This window comes from Babjeviella inositovora (genome assembly GCF_001661335.1).
Source record: "Babjeviella inositovora NRRL Y-12698 unplaced genomic scaffold BABINscaffold_2, whole genome shotgun sequence".
In the NCBI taxonomy this organism is placed as follows: Eukaryota; Fungi; Ascomycota; class Pichiomycetes; order Serinales; genus Babjeviella; species Babjeviella inositovora.
In genome coordinates, this window is record NW_017566839.1 from 1,322,041 (window position 1) to 1,336,288 (window position 14,248).

The 14,248-nt window shown below is 51.3% G+C and overlaps 5 protein-coding genes across 5 annotated transcripts; 3 read left to right on the plus strand and 2 right to left on the minus strand.

The window, feature by feature from the left end:
• Positions 1 to 318: 318 nt before the first annotated feature.
• On the plus strand, positions 319 to 1,849 carry BABINDRAFT_32036 (glycoside hydrolase family 72 protein; the record flags this gene model as incomplete). Its single annotated transcript, XM_019131569.1, has 3 exons — positions 319 to 447; positions 512 to 637; positions 689 to 1,849. The coding sequence occupies 3 exons, from the start codon at positions 319 to 321 to the stop codon at positions 1,847 to 1,849; spliced, it is 1,416 nt and encodes a 471-aa protein (XP_018987301.1).
• Positions 1,850 to 2,458: 609 nt separating this feature from the next.
• BABINDRAFT_6595 (uncharacterized protein) lies at positions 2,459 to 3,802 on the plus strand (the record flags this gene model as incomplete). The annotated part of the gene is made up of 1 exon (XM_019132464.1): positions 2,459 to 3,802. The coding sequence occupies one exon, from the start codon at positions 2,459 to 2,461 to the stop codon at positions 3,800 to 3,802; it is 1,344 nt and encodes a 447-aa protein (XP_018987302.1).
• A 107-nt stretch (positions 3,803 to 3,909) lies between these two features.
• On the minus strand, positions 3,910 to 5,535 carry BABINDRAFT_165480 (uncharacterized protein; the record flags this gene model as incomplete). Its single annotated transcript, XM_019130339.1, has 1 exon — positions 3,910 to 5,535. The coding sequence occupies one exon, from the start codon at positions 5,533 to 5,535 to the stop codon at positions 3,910 to 3,912; it is 1,626 nt and encodes a 541-aa protein (XP_018987303.1).
• A 588-nt stretch (positions 5,536 to 6,123) lies between these two features.
• Positions 6,124 to 10,569, plus strand: BABINDRAFT_6597 (tRNA methylation protein; the record flags this gene model as incomplete). Its single annotated transcript, XM_019132466.1, has 1 exon — positions 6,124 to 10,569. The coding sequence occupies one exon, from the start codon at positions 6,124 to 6,126 to the stop codon at positions 10,567 to 10,569; it is 4,446 nt and encodes a 1,481-aa protein (XP_018987304.1).
• A 236-nt stretch (positions 10,570 to 10,805) lies between these two features.
• On the minus strand, positions 10,806 to 12,976 carry BABINDRAFT_160192 (ubiquitin-binding SDF ubiquitin ligase complex subunit). Its single transcript, XM_019128107.1, has one exon. The coding sequence runs from the start codon at positions 12,931 to 12,933 to the stop codon at positions 11,146 to 11,148; it is 1,788 nt and encodes a 595-aa protein (XP_018987305.1). The 5' UTR covers positions 12,934 to 12,976; the 3' UTR covers positions 10,806 to 11,145.
• Between the last annotated feature and the right edge of the window lie 1,272 nt (positions 12,977 to 14,248).

Consider the following 14,248-nt stretch of genomic DNA (forward strand, 5'->3'; position numbering starts at 1 on the left):
AGCCAATGATTTTAGAGATAATATGCAAAATACACTTCTATACGTTCGCATATATCATAGATTTTTTGACTACAGTCGAAATTTAAATGCGGCGCATATGCGCGCTCATGTGTTTGTGACCCCTGATGTCGAGACCTACATCGCTGATAGACACCAAACGGTAAATGCCAGCGTTAACACCCGCCATTAAATCCTAGTTCTGTGATTAACTATACCTGGCCTGTGTCTGGACTTGTATCGAGTACATACACAAGCCAAGCCTGTATTACCGGCTATACATCTGTTATTCAGTCCATACGCTTTCTGATAGACTCCAAAATGTATCCCCTGTATTCCAGCTGGACGTCTTTCATCGTAGTAGCTTGCTTGATCCAAGGCCTATATGCGTCTATACACCCCATTACCATCCACGGCCAGAAGTTTATAGATTCAATCACCAAGGAAACAGTACGCAATACCCCCATACTGAATACCCGGTCGAAATATTAACGAAGCACCCCCCCTATTACAGTTTCTTATCAAGGGGGTCGATTATCAGCCTGGTGGATCGTCGGCGGTTACGGCAAACTTCGATCCACTCTCAGATCCCAACACCTGCGCCAGAGACATTATCCTATTCCAAGAGCTTGGTATCAATGTACGCTTGACCAAAATATCCCCTTCAGTAAATTACTAATGCGTTGGCTAGACAATCCGTGTGTACTCGGTGAATCCAGACCTCAACCACGATATCTGTATGACCCTTCTTGCTTCGGCGGGTATTTACGTGGTGATAGACGTGAACTCTCCCTTGGAGAACCAACACTTGAACAGATATGAGCCATGGACCACGTACAACGAGTTTTACTTGGAACATGTGTTCAAAGTAGTTGAACAGTTCTCCTTTTACAACAACACCTTAGGGTTGTTTGCCGGAAACGAAATCATTAATGATCGAAAATCTGCCAGAGAATCTCCGGTGTACACAAAGGCCTTGATCAGAGATATCAAGACATATATCGCCTACAACTCTCCTCGTTCCATTCCCGTAGGCTACTCGGCCGCAGACGACTTGAATTACCGAATGCCTCTTTCCCAATATCTTGAATGCGCAGAGGACGACCCGTTTGTATCTGTGGACTTTTACGGGGTAAATTCTTATCAGTGGTGTGGAGAACAGACGTTCTATACCAGTGGATACAATGTGCTCGTCGAGGACTATGCCAAGTTCACCAAGCCAGTATTTTTTTCGGAGTTTGGGTGCAACGAAGTGACTCCCAGGTTGTTTGAAGAGGTCAAAGCCATTTTCTCCGAAGACATGGTTGGGGTATTTAGCGGTGGGTTGGTGTACGAATACTCCCAGGAAGCTAATAACTACGGCTTGGTAGACATTGATGCGTCTGGAAACGTGCAGATGTTGGAAGACTTTGAAGCTCTAAGAAACCAGCTCGAAATGGTGGAAGATAAACCCTTTACCAAGACTAAGCACTCGCCTCACCGGAATATCCCGATGTGTGAGGAGACGTATAAGAACCTAGATGTCTCAAAAGGCCTCCCAAAATCACTTGCCGAGGATCTCATTCTTGACGGGGTGAGCGTTGAACGGGGAAACTTTGTAGACCTTGAAGTTTCCAACCTTTTCACCAAGTACAAGATATTCTATCCAGACGGAAGCCGCTACCCGGAGGACATTGGTGTGGAAATTGTTCAGGATCTTTCGTCCGTCGATATTTCTGCCTCGGAAAAGCCGCGAAAGAAAACTCACATGCTTATGGGATTGTTCAATAGCAGGGCTTCAACCTCCATGTCGATTACAGCCATGCATTTGGTGGTGGCCGTGATTTCCATCATGGCTTCCATCGCCGCTTAGGATATTTTCGCCAGGGGCTCTAAATTTCATACCGGATCTTGTATTTGAGTTCCCATACATGTCGATCCACAGTTTAAAACGATACAAAATGACGGGCGTAGTTGCATCGTGCATATCGGTGCCAACGCGTTTAACAAACGTACAAAAAAGCCACCATCGTATACAACCGCTAAAGAAACGCGTAATAAATTAAATCTATCAACCTCAGTGGTAAGCTTTCCGGCCCACCAATCGCTACCGAGTGAAACGTTAAAAACAGTCGTTGTTATGCACCCCGGATATGCGGCCAGATGTGGGCTTGGAGCCCGCCAGCCTTACATACGTGCGTCAAGGAACTCAAAGCTTTCTGTAGGCCGGGTAACAATGTCAAAAGACAACAATCAGATGGACCTAGGAGACACTGCATTCACTGGGAGGCTGAGCAGGGAAGAGCTCGAGTAGTAAAGCTCTGGATTATATATACCTCAACACCCATAGCTCTGCGCTTACCCTACATCTAATCCATACTTGCTCTCCGTGGCCTCAGACCCGTCCTACAGCTCTATAATCCTTTGTCCATTGCTCGGTAGACTATCCAACCCAATAACTTCACCCCTCCCCAGAGATTCAATGGTTGAAATTGACATTAGCATCAACCAAGAACTGTACACTAACTTTGACACCGTTCAGGGCGAGGCCACAGTGACAAACGATGCCGAGCTCACATTGGATCGCATCGAAATCAAGCTAGAATGCGTGGCACGGAGCTTAATCAGAGTGCAGAGAGGCAAAACCACACTGACATACACTGAAAAGCACAAGCTTGTCTACCAGAAACTAGTGGTGTTCCCGCCAGAAAACGTCTTGAGTGTCGCAAGCCCAGGCGTGCAGTTCACCTTGCCTCCAGGCAGACACCGCTACCAATTTCTGTTTAAGCTTCCTGCCAATAACGAAGACGAGCTGATCTACCACCGCAGCTTTGTGTTCCGCCAAAATAAACACATCCTGTGCGCTTTACCCCCGTCGTGCAAGAGGAAAACCATTTCCGGCATGTCTTCGGCAAGTGCGCAGGTGGAGCATTTTGTAAAGGTTGTGGCAAAGAAGAAGGGGATCATGAGCTTCAACACCCGCAAACACAAATATTTCACATTCTTGCCGATAGACAAACACGTGGGGCACCTGAATCTTGTGTTTGAGGCGGAACACACGTTTGTGGGGAAGATGCCGTTGCGGGCTGATGAGGAAAAAAAATCGAGAGACGTTCCTCTGGATAGTACCAAACCCTCGCGCTTATCGCGCATTTTTGGCAGCAGTGACACACACAGCGGCCCTGTGATATCCCCCGGATTGGCTAAAAACGTTCCAATCAACTTCCAAGTCAGGTTTTACGAAGTCCCTGGCGTCCAGGTGAACGCGCCGGCCAGTTTCCGCCTTTTTGTCACGACGCCCCTACATCCCTCCACCTTCCAGCTCTCCAACGGTGAAACATCTGGCTTGGGGGAGTTGTACCTCAGTGAATTGGAGATTCAGCTCGAAGCACTCACCGTCGTCACAGCCCAGGGGTACAGGCGATCCGGGGTCAGAAACATCCGTTTGTGTAAATTCCAAGGACTCCATAAGATTGATCTAGCCAGAGCAGTCCCGTCACACGAAGGACACCTCTTTGAGGTGGAATTGCCACGTGATGTGTATAAAACAACCATGGTCATGGAGGGCGTCGTGCCGGACTTTTCGGTGTGTAATATCAAGCGGTCATACGCCTTGAGGACCGATGCTATCTTCAAAGCCACCAAGGACGAAACGGGATCCTTTTTCGGATTGAAAGCCCGACACAAAATCCTGCTTAGACACCCAGTTCTGGTTTTGAGCGGCATCACTCCGGAAGCAGACATCCAGGCTCCAATCTATGTGCCGGTGAGCGCGCCCGACGGCCCGTTCGAGCCAGCTCCGCCTTACGCCGATCTGCAAGCATGAAATATACAGCCAAACCGAGCGTATTTTATATCGTAACCCCAAGGTATTGGACTATAACGTAATTTTATTCAATCTGTCGGTTGTTTGCCAAGCTTTGGTGCTATACATTAGCAATTATCATACACGCATCTAAACTTCCTTGTACCATTTCTCTCCGTTCCGAGCTCAAAATACACCCCACTGAGCACCACCTCTCTCAATCGTAGATTGCTCCCCATGAGGAACTTGATGTACGCCTCCATGAAGTGCGATAGAACAATCACCAACGGCGCAAAGGCGCTCTGGTTGAAATCGCATTCAAAGTCTTCCCCACAGGTAATGTCCGAGTACCCGTGGAAGCCCCATCTCGCTACACATGGCGGAGTACTCACCAACTCAAGGTCTGACACCTGGCGGACAAGGCGCTTGCTCATCGCATCGCCAGCAGCAGCAAAAAACCTTGGGGTAATCACGTCCCTAAAATCACCGTCCTCCACGTCGTAGTACTGGTGGTGGATAATGAAATCGTCGAGAAGCGACTGAATCTTCTCGCAGAATGGACACTGACAGCCGTTCCAGAGGAGATCGGACATCAACACTTCGTAGCATGCACACGATTGCATAAAGGTCGGCGCCACCAACGTCTCCAAGGAGGCTAGCTTGGGCAAGGCATTTTCGTACAAGACCCGGCGACGGATATAGTTGCCGTCGAGCCCGTCCTTGATGTTGCCATCAACGGGGGTGTAGTGGCGGATACTCAAGTAGCGGATAGGCGCCGGGATTTGGATCAAAAACCGCAACACCGCCATGTCCCACTTCTCGGAAAACTTGTGGTCCTTGTACATGGCTTTTTCGCTAATAGAGACGTGGGTAAGCGCCGTGAGTTTAGGTGCCAAGGTGTCGAGGTATTCCGTCATACACTCGCATTCATAGGCGTATTCACACCCCAATCGGAGCTCAAGACGGGCAAGCTTGGCGAAATCGAGGGCGTTGAGGAACGCGTGGACCTCCGTGCGCAATTCATCGTTGAAGCCGTTGAAGCCGTGGTGGAGATTAATTGTGAGACGGGACAAGGTAAGAGGTCCGGACGCACTCAATGCCTTGAGCGTGTGGATATAGCTGGTGTTCTCCCCGAAAGCGATTCCTGTGGCTCGGCGAAGGCTGGGAAGCAACCGGGCGGCGATATCGGGAGAGTCGCGCGCGAGGTTAAGGTTCACATGGGAAACCTGCACTGGAACCAGTGGGTCATTCAAAACTGTCACGGCTTCAATCAGAGCTGACTGCTGGAGGAGAGGGTTTACCTGTGCTAACAATGTCTGGTCGACGATCTGGACGTTGCGCAAGTTCGGCCCCGCCGCAACCACTTCAAGGAAGGCAACAATGGAGGCGTGAGCATCGGAGCCTGCAGCGTAGAGCTTTGAAACGCGTACGACCTGGATGTGGGCTAACAACTCGGGGTTTAGGGTGACGGAGTTGGCCAAGATGTTTTGCCTTACCGTCATCAACTTTTCGTCAAACTCGGCCGACATGAGGACGTTTTGGAAACCACTGATTCCGGTAGCGAGCGAGTCAGCGAACCCAGTGGGGTCTTGCAAGATGACATGCTCCTGGAACGATAGCGAGCGGTAGAGGTGTTTGGTGGAGAGTTTATAAAACCGGAACGACGTTTGGGCTAAGTGGAGTTTAGATTGTTGCGGTAAGAACGCAACCACACGGTCGAGAATGGCGTCAGGGAGGTTGCAAAAACCGGTCATCCGTGAGCTTCTAAGTAGAACCAGTAAAGGGATTTGCTTGGAGGTTAAAGCAGGAAAAAAACCTCCCCATCAATTTGTGCTTACCCCAACAAAAAGACTGACTATGCCTGCGTGCGGCGGGAAGTAAGCCTTGCATACGTGAGCACACCAAAAGTCAGGTGACCGGCAGGATTCCAACCAGAGTTGGTCTCTCGTGTCCATGATTGTATATGAAATGGCCCCTGACCAGAATTTATCTAAGGTGCGAGTAATGGGATTAACTTCTATTGAGTGGGATATTCACAATTCAGTTTGTATATCCATCCATGTGCTGCAATAAGAACCCCCGTCCGTGTTCTTATCCTTCATTGACCTCTGCTTATGAATATACAGTGGGAGCAGTAATATTGTGTGACCTACATGGGAGATAGATATTCATTTCATAATATTCTCTTCAAGACAAAACATATAAAGTGGAAGGATTAAATCAAACTCCCCCATCCGGCACACATCAATGTTTGTATGGGTCCTCATCCTGCATCTTGGTGAAAAATTTATATACGGTCCATCATGGGATCATTCCTTGTACCATTTCTCTTTTCAACAACCATGTCTGTTGAAGTGGGTAGTCTAGGTCCCACCGCGGTTATCGGTGAGACCGAAATCGTTGCGGTCAAAAAATATCTCATCGCGCACAAGGCCACGGACGCGGAGCTCTGTGCGCACATCACCCAGCTCTTCCTCCCGATCTACAATTCCTTACAGGCCGCCTCTGGGTTGTCAAAATACCGAATCAACGTCTGTGACACGTTGGCAATCTGGTTTCTTCGAGCGGGCCAAATATTGCATGCAAATCCTAGTCAGAAACCGTCCTTTAAGGCTCTTTTGGACCCCGTGGTGGTTGACTACTTGTTCCATTACGTGATTGACTTTTTCAACACCAGCGGCGCGGCCTTGGGGAACTCGTTGAAGGAGATGTTCTCCAAGTTGGTAGCGCTTTTGAAGGACGTGCGCGATGCGGACGCGCGCACACGCGTGCTCCGTGCGTGGATCGACTTCGCCATCACCAAGGTCAGCATCACCTCGCGCGCGTTGTACTTCATGGTTGAGGTACTCTCGCGCGAAATCGACGCGGCGTACATCCTCACCGCATACCCCACGTTTGTCAACTTTGCCATGTCGGTGATGAGTACCGGTTCGTTGCTGAGCACATGCGCACGTGCCATCACCGCCATCTACAAGAGCCTGCTCCAGGCAATGCTCGCGGCTGCATCGCATACGGATGCTGAGCGTGCATGGTTGGAACTCTGGCAGGACACCGTCATCCACAATTTGCACGATCTACGCCTCCGCCGTAACCTCCAAATCTACTTGTTACCGCTGCTTTTCAAGCTCTCGCACGCCAGTTACCGCGGCTTCATTCGCGGCTTGGGCGCAACGCTCGACTTAACCCGCGATAGCGACATTGACTTGTTGCTCGGGTGTGTGCGTATCGGTCAGGACTTAGCAATCGTGGAGGAGCCGTTTGACGGCGATGCGCTCATCTCTATTGAGTACATGAAGACGCTACTTGTCCACCAGACAACGGACTTTCGCATCGGCGCGTTTGCAGTGCTCACCGCATCCGCAAAGGGCTCCAAGTCGGTCAAGAACAATGTCTATGACGTGTTGCGCGAGGTTATCGCTGGATTCTTCCTTGAAACCGATGCGAGCTTCCGTGACCGCTTCCAGTCGTTGCTTCGTGCATTCATTGCGCGTGTACGCGACTCCTGCTATAGTATGAACCGCGACATTGCCAGGATGCAAAAGGGCCGCGCTAAGATGAATGCGGCGCTTGTGGACGCCAGAATCGCCGAGTTGACGCTATCGATTGACACTGGAAAACGGTTCTTGACCTGGCTTGCAGATACCGCGTATGCCCAGATGAGGCCCGGTACGTCGTTCCAGCGCCTCGACTCGGGGTTCAAGGTTATCACGGCGTTACTAAAGTCTGGCTTGGACAACCGCGTTGATCGCAAGTTTTTCGAAAAGAACCATTTGGACTATCCCTTTTCCGTGGACCTCTACTCACACGCAGCTGCACGTCTCCTCATCGACAACGTCACCAACGAATTCCAAGCCGTGCGTGAACACGCGATCCAGGTACTCTTCATGTGGCCGCGCCCGCTCCTCACGACACACGTGAGCGCGCGCGCGGTGCGCGACTTGTGCACGGGATCGTTCGGTATGCTCGCGGCAATCCGCGGGCGCAACGCAGACTCCGGTGCGCGTATTTTACAATTCGTCTTTAGCCTCACGCAGGACAATGCATTATTGGTCGAGCTTATCGACGCGTTACTCAGCGCCGTCGCCTTTGCGAAGCGCGACTTTGCACGCGCCGCGTACACCGAGTCCGTGCACGGCTACTACAACGCCATCAGCGTGCTTCTCGAGGGCTTTGGCTTTGCAGAAGACCCGATTTTGGACCCAAAATTGGACCAGTTGGTGGCGTCCATGTTTGAGATCTGGGAGGTAACCCAACCGTTGATGGCGCACGAGTCGCCAGAGGGTAACTTGCCGGCCGCATTCCAGCAGAACTTGCTCCCCGAGCTCGAGGCGAAGTACGGTCCGGCCGAGCAGGTGGTGTTGTCGTACGCGTGGCGTGCGGTCAAGGAGTCGTCGAACCTCATGCGGGTAATGCTCGCACGCGCGCCCGCACGCTTGATGGGGGCGTGGGTAGTCAAGAGCGGCGCGATGATCGTCCAGCAGCTCTTGGTCATCCGCCATCCCGGCGCGTTCTCCTCGGTGTACCCAACGTTCATCGCGTGCTGCGCGCGGTGCAATGGTGACGTGGCGTTGCGCGCGCAACCGGAGCGCTGGTTACGCGAGAGTTTGGCGTCGATCCAGACAACTAGCTCGTACATTACGCGGCGCTCCGGGGGCATTCCCTTCATCGTGACGGGCGTGTTGACGGCGGAAACGGATAGGAACAGACCGTTGTTAACCCGCACGTTCGCAGAATTGATTGCGATCGCGGATGTGCCCGTGGACGCCGCGAAGGAGGAGAAGAACGATATTCCGCAGGTGCACGCGTTCAACTGCATCAACCACATCTTTGTGGAGTCAGCACTCGGTGACGCGTGTGCGGCTCATGTGGACGCGGCATTGACGCTCGCATTGCCGCGCTTCGCGTCCCAGAACTGGTCCATGCGCAACTGCGCGGTGATGTTGTTCACGGCGTTGCAGAACCGGCTCTTTGGCTCGGACAAGGTGGGTGCGTGTCTTACAAAGGTGCCTGCGCGGAAGTTCTTCTCGCGCTTTAAGGCTGTCCGCGCGACTTTGCTAGCACAGCTTGCCGCGTCGGTGGAAGGCGGCTTAGACACAACGCGGACCATTGAGACGGTATTCCCAATCTTGACGATTCTCTCGCGGTTGGAGGCGGTATCGGGGTATGACGGAATGGCAGACTTTGTGCCGTGGCTCCACCGGTGCCTCGCGAACCCCCAGTGGAAGGTGCGCGAGATGGCCGCGCGCGCATACCCTGCGGTGATCGCGCCGGAGGCCGTGTCGCGCACGTGCGTTGCGATTCTCGAAGAGGCGAGTACCAAGGATCAGAACGGATTACACGGGAGCATTCTTGCGGTCCAGGAGTTGATCAAAAACAGCATTCGGTCGTACGACACCGCGCCAGACGCACGATTAGTGCAGACCACGTACGCGCAGCTTCCTAGGTTCTTGCTAAGCAACAGCTGCTGGAGTACGGCCAAGGCGTACGTGAACTTGGTCTCGTTGATCAACAGCTCTGTCATGGAGCTGAAACTCTCCGAGACGTTTGTGAGCGTTTTAGGTCACTTTTTTCTCTCCCAGCACTTCCCGTCAAGCTTCTTAGATGGACCAAAGATGTCGCTTCTTGCAGATACCGCGGCCGTTTTACTTGCGCACTATCTCGCAACGCAAAATGCTGCGTTAGGCGATTTTATAGCATTAGCGCTTCGCTCCGACTTCCACGAGGTCCAGACTACCGCCATTGAGTTCGTCAGTGATAATATTTGTGAGATAAGCATGGCAACCCGGCTCGACATTGTATCCGCACTCTGGGAACTACTCAGCGGAGACGTCTGGAGTTATGTCCAGGCACAGGCTCTCCAGCTTTTGCAACGCCTTCTCACCGACGCGGGTCTGGCGTCGCGTGAGCGGGTGAGTGTGTTGATCGGGTTTACCGCCGACCACCTCTCGGAGGATGTTCGTTCCACGGCGCTTGAGGCAATGGGGCCGTTTGTAGGGAGACTATGTCTCGAGGGGGACAACAAAGTGTTTGAGAGGTGGATGGGGTTGGTGGTTGAGTATTCGAAAGATAGCAAGCCGTATCAGGTTAGGTTGGCGGCGTTGCAGTCGCTCATTGCGTTTGCGAAGGTATGTGAGGGGGCTACGTCCGCCCAGTGTTTCGCTTCGTACGTATCGCTTGTCCACTTCTCCCTCTATCTCTTTCTCTCCGACGAAGATGAGGATATCCGCAACACCGCCGCCACCTCCGTTGCTTCCCTTTTCCGTCTCTCCTTCACACCCATCCCCCGCTTCGTCCAGGACGCCTTTGTTGCCCGGTACGTCATAACCTTTGGCGACTCTGCCCTTGAAGCGTTGCAGGCTCACCATGCCACTGCCGTATCTATGACTTTGCGCAAGTTCCAGCGCACCCTCCACCCCGACGAAGCTCTTTTCAGCACAGAGAAGGAAAACTTCTACCGCAACGACCTTGACCAGCGCGCCGAGGGAAATACCATGTTGCGTCGCGTTGCGTCGGCCTCAGCCTTGCTTCCGAGCGTGGAAATCGAAACCACCCAAATGTTGAATTTGGTTCGTGGTTTGCAGCGTGACGGGTTTGCCGGCTGGGCAAAGGATGAGGACGCCTTCTCGGGAATCATGGAGGTGTTGTGCGACTTGGCGTTGGTCAAGCAATTGGACCGCGTACTCTATGACGCCCTGTTTTCCTCCAGAGTGGAAGAGTTCCGCTGCTTGGCGATAAAGCACGAGTTGCACAACCTAATTATCGATGCCGTTCACGAATTGCAATCGTAGATTGTATGTGTCTAGGGGGCACTCAGTGTATAGAATGGATCATTTGTGGTTAGAATATTCCGATGTATATGAAAACCGTTCCAGTACTAATACAGGTATTACCCAAGCAGCTTTAAGTCTAAGCTCTATGAAATTTTGCGGACCAACTATGGCAAGTTGTAATGAGCAGACGATTTTAGTTTCAATCCGGGAAAGACATACTTAAATCCCTGCCTACAGATCTAAACCAGAAATAGCCGGTGTTGAACTACATGGATTTTTAATAACATTATATCCAGTCGCTTGCGACGAAAGAAAACCATGGAATACCCTAGCCAAATAAACGAAAAGCACGAAACCGTAAGCTTGAAAGAAATATGTATGAAATAGGAAGTGGAAAGGTCAAAAAGAAATGCATTTAGAGGAAATACCATGAAAAAGCCTGTCTTTAAATCAGTAAAAGATCGCTAGTCCTATGATGCTTCAGAAAACCACCAAAGATGCCCTAAGCAGGATTGAAATCACCAGAAATACGTTCAGAAGGGTCGAAATACTCACAACCTGGTAAGCTCCTTGTATAACCCAAAACACATGCATTTAGGTACTTAGATCATCAAACGAATACATCTTCACGTCTCCGTTCTCAAGCCCCGCAACAAACGCCGAATCGCCCAACGCAACGCTCGATACACTCGAAAACGCACCAAAAGTGTTCATGCACTTCCCCGTCTGCAAGTCCCAGACTTTGATCAAACGGTCGTGGGCACCGCTGATAATGCGGAAGTTATCCGCCGCGATCGACCATACACCCTCCAAGTGACCAAACTGCGTGCGGATGCACTTGCCGGTGGCCACGTCCCACACCTTGATGGTGTTGTCAAGGGCAGACGTGAGCAAATGGGTGGGGTAAAGGGGATTCAACGGAGGGGTGCTCTCGACTTCGCTCTGCACGGGATCGGTCTCGGAGTCGCTATCAGCGTGGTCCTCAACAAAGACGTCGTTGTACGAAAACGGAATCACGCATTGGACCTGGCCAATATGCCCACGATTCTCCATTCCGCCAAAAACCTGCAAACAGCGGTTCGATGTCATGTCCCACATGCGCACAGTGGTGTCGTCGCTAGCGCTGAAGATGGTGTTCGATGCTGCGTGGATCTTGACGGAGTTGACCCAGTCAGTGTGCCCGCGCAACGTGTAGCACGTGCGGCTGTCGACATGCCAGACCTTGATGGTGTGGTCGGCAGAGCCGGAAACAATTGTTTTGTCGTGAAAGTCCACTGAAACAACCGAATCGGCGTGGCCCTTGTACGTCGAGATGCACTGGCCGGTGTGGTAGTTCCAGACCTTGATCACCGAGTCCAACCCACCGGTGATCAACTTCTGTTCGTCAAACGCCAACGCGCGTACCCCCTTGGTGTGGCCGGAGAGCGTTCTGAGGAGCTTACCGCTGGTGACGTTCCAGATCTTGATTGTGGTGTCGTACGAGCCGGTCATGAGGTACTTGTGGTTGAACTGGAGGCACGTCACGCCGTCCGTGTGACCGCGGAACGTTTTGATGTTGTACGTCCCCTTGCGCCAGTTGCGTTCCACCTTGAAACGTTCGGAGTAGACGGACTTCCACGGCCGTTTCCGTACTTCCGGTTTGGCTCTCTTTACAGGGGCGTCGGTCGCCATCTTTCTCTTTCGTTCGCCTTGGGAGGCTCGAGGCTCAGCCTGTATCTCTGTCAGTTCAACCTGCGTCCCTGTCTGTTCAATATGCGTCTCAACCTGTTCAATCGGCTCACTCTGGGTCTCAATCTCTTCGATCTTTCTCTCAGGAACTTCTCTGGCACGCTTCATGTGCATCAAGGGGAGGCCCCAGCCGCACTGCGGACACTTTTTGTCAATATGCTGTTCGCACATGTGATGCCAAACACGGTCGTCGTCGGCGAGGCGCTTCCACTTGCGCGACACCTGCGCGGCGTTGCACAAGGACGCGCAGTCGAGGTGGCAGAGGATCTTGAGGGCCACCTCACAGGGCAAAATGGAGATGAAGTCAATCTTGATGAGCTTGACAACCTCCTGCGATACAAACGAGAGGTGTGGGAAACAGCACTGCGAGAGAATGCCCTGGAGGATGAGTGTGCGGTGCGGGTTGGGCGCGGCGCTGAAGATGGACCACACATGACTGATGGCCTCCTGGTCGCTCAGCGGTAATGTCTCGAGGTCGCGCTGGATCTGTTTCATCTTTTTGTGGTCCGTGAGTTTGTTACATTTGATTTCAGGGTTGTGGCGGTAGCAGAACTTGTCAAAGTTGTCAGAGGGGATGTGACTCTGGTCGTATAGATGTTTTGTGAGGAACGGTGTTACCACCGAAGTGGTTTCATGCGGTATATGGTCTTCCATTGCCTTCTTCACTGTATCATTGGTTATGATCAGAAGGAGGTTCAGCGGGTCACCTTCGGTACAAGTATCTTGGAGTAGATTCAGCATGGGGGGAAATGGGGTATATAAAGGCTGGTAAACAAGCAAGTATAGCTGAGGATGTAAACCGGACGCAAATTAGGCAAAACCGAGGAATCTGGATAGAGTTCTGATGTGTGTGCAGCTGTGGTGGGAGCCAGTTATTTATTGTCTGCTGATCAAATTGTGGAAAAAGCTGTCAAAAGAAAAAAGAAAAGCTCTCCGGGGTGGGCGTCACGTGAGCAGCCACACTTTCCACGTGCCGTTATCGTGTAAGGGCCGTGACTAACGCGAGTCTCGGACGATCGCTCATTGCACGTGACGTGATGAATCATCGAATTGTCGGTGAGGGGTTCCCGATTTGTAAAATATAAGGGAAATGATATATGAAAAAGACTAGAAATAACTAAGAGGCCGTTGGTTGAATGTGCCGAGTCGGACTGTTGCGAGCTTAAAGGACTGTAGTGAGGACTAAGACAAGCCATGAACTGTGGCAGCCACAGTGGAAACCCTGTCACTCCCCACGCCACCCGAAAATATGACAGGGGCTGTAAAATGCGGTGAGCAGCCGCATGGGTGGACGGAGAATGCCTAATTGATTGTTTCGTTATCATGTGGTGCCGTACTATGAAAACCGAGCCCACAGTCACACTAGAGAGGGGTATGCATCCGCAAGAATGCTTATCTGTGAAAGTTTAGTTACGTATAGCTCCATGTATGCATGCGATTGCGACATCACGAGGCGTAATAGTCTTTCAATTGCGCAGCTACGTCATTGACACTTTAACTCCATGCCAGATTAGTGAACGTCGTTACAAGGAGGCTATTCTAAAAATATAAACATAACTATTAGTCTGGCATCTTACATGATGCTTGGGTCATGTCAGATTTTGCGCAGGCAAGTCGATGTTGATTCACTGCGTGCGCAGTTCTCGAAACAACGGTCTCCATCGATTCTACCGGTTCAGGAGCATCAAAATCTTGTTTATATTAATATTTATATAGCACTAACTCTTTGTTTGCGGTTGGTACTGAAAAGGGTAAGCTGGAGTGTACCGAGGCTGAACTTCTGAGGCTTCATGCATTCACTAAATCCATTAAGGTTTTGGGGTGGCCATGGTGAAATATTCTGAATGGCAACGTGGTTTATAAATAGCACATTATCAGCTTAACCCCTCAATGTTGACATATTATGATACAGATTCGATTCAGACCTGTAACTGTATTCGTAAGACATGGTAGCAGATTATATTCCCGG

Excerpts from the sequence above, each read along its gene's own strand:
- BABINDRAFT_160192 (XM_019128107.1), bottom strand. The coding sequence starts at position 12,933 with ATGGAAGACCATATACCGCATGAAACCACTTCGGTGGTAACACCGTTC.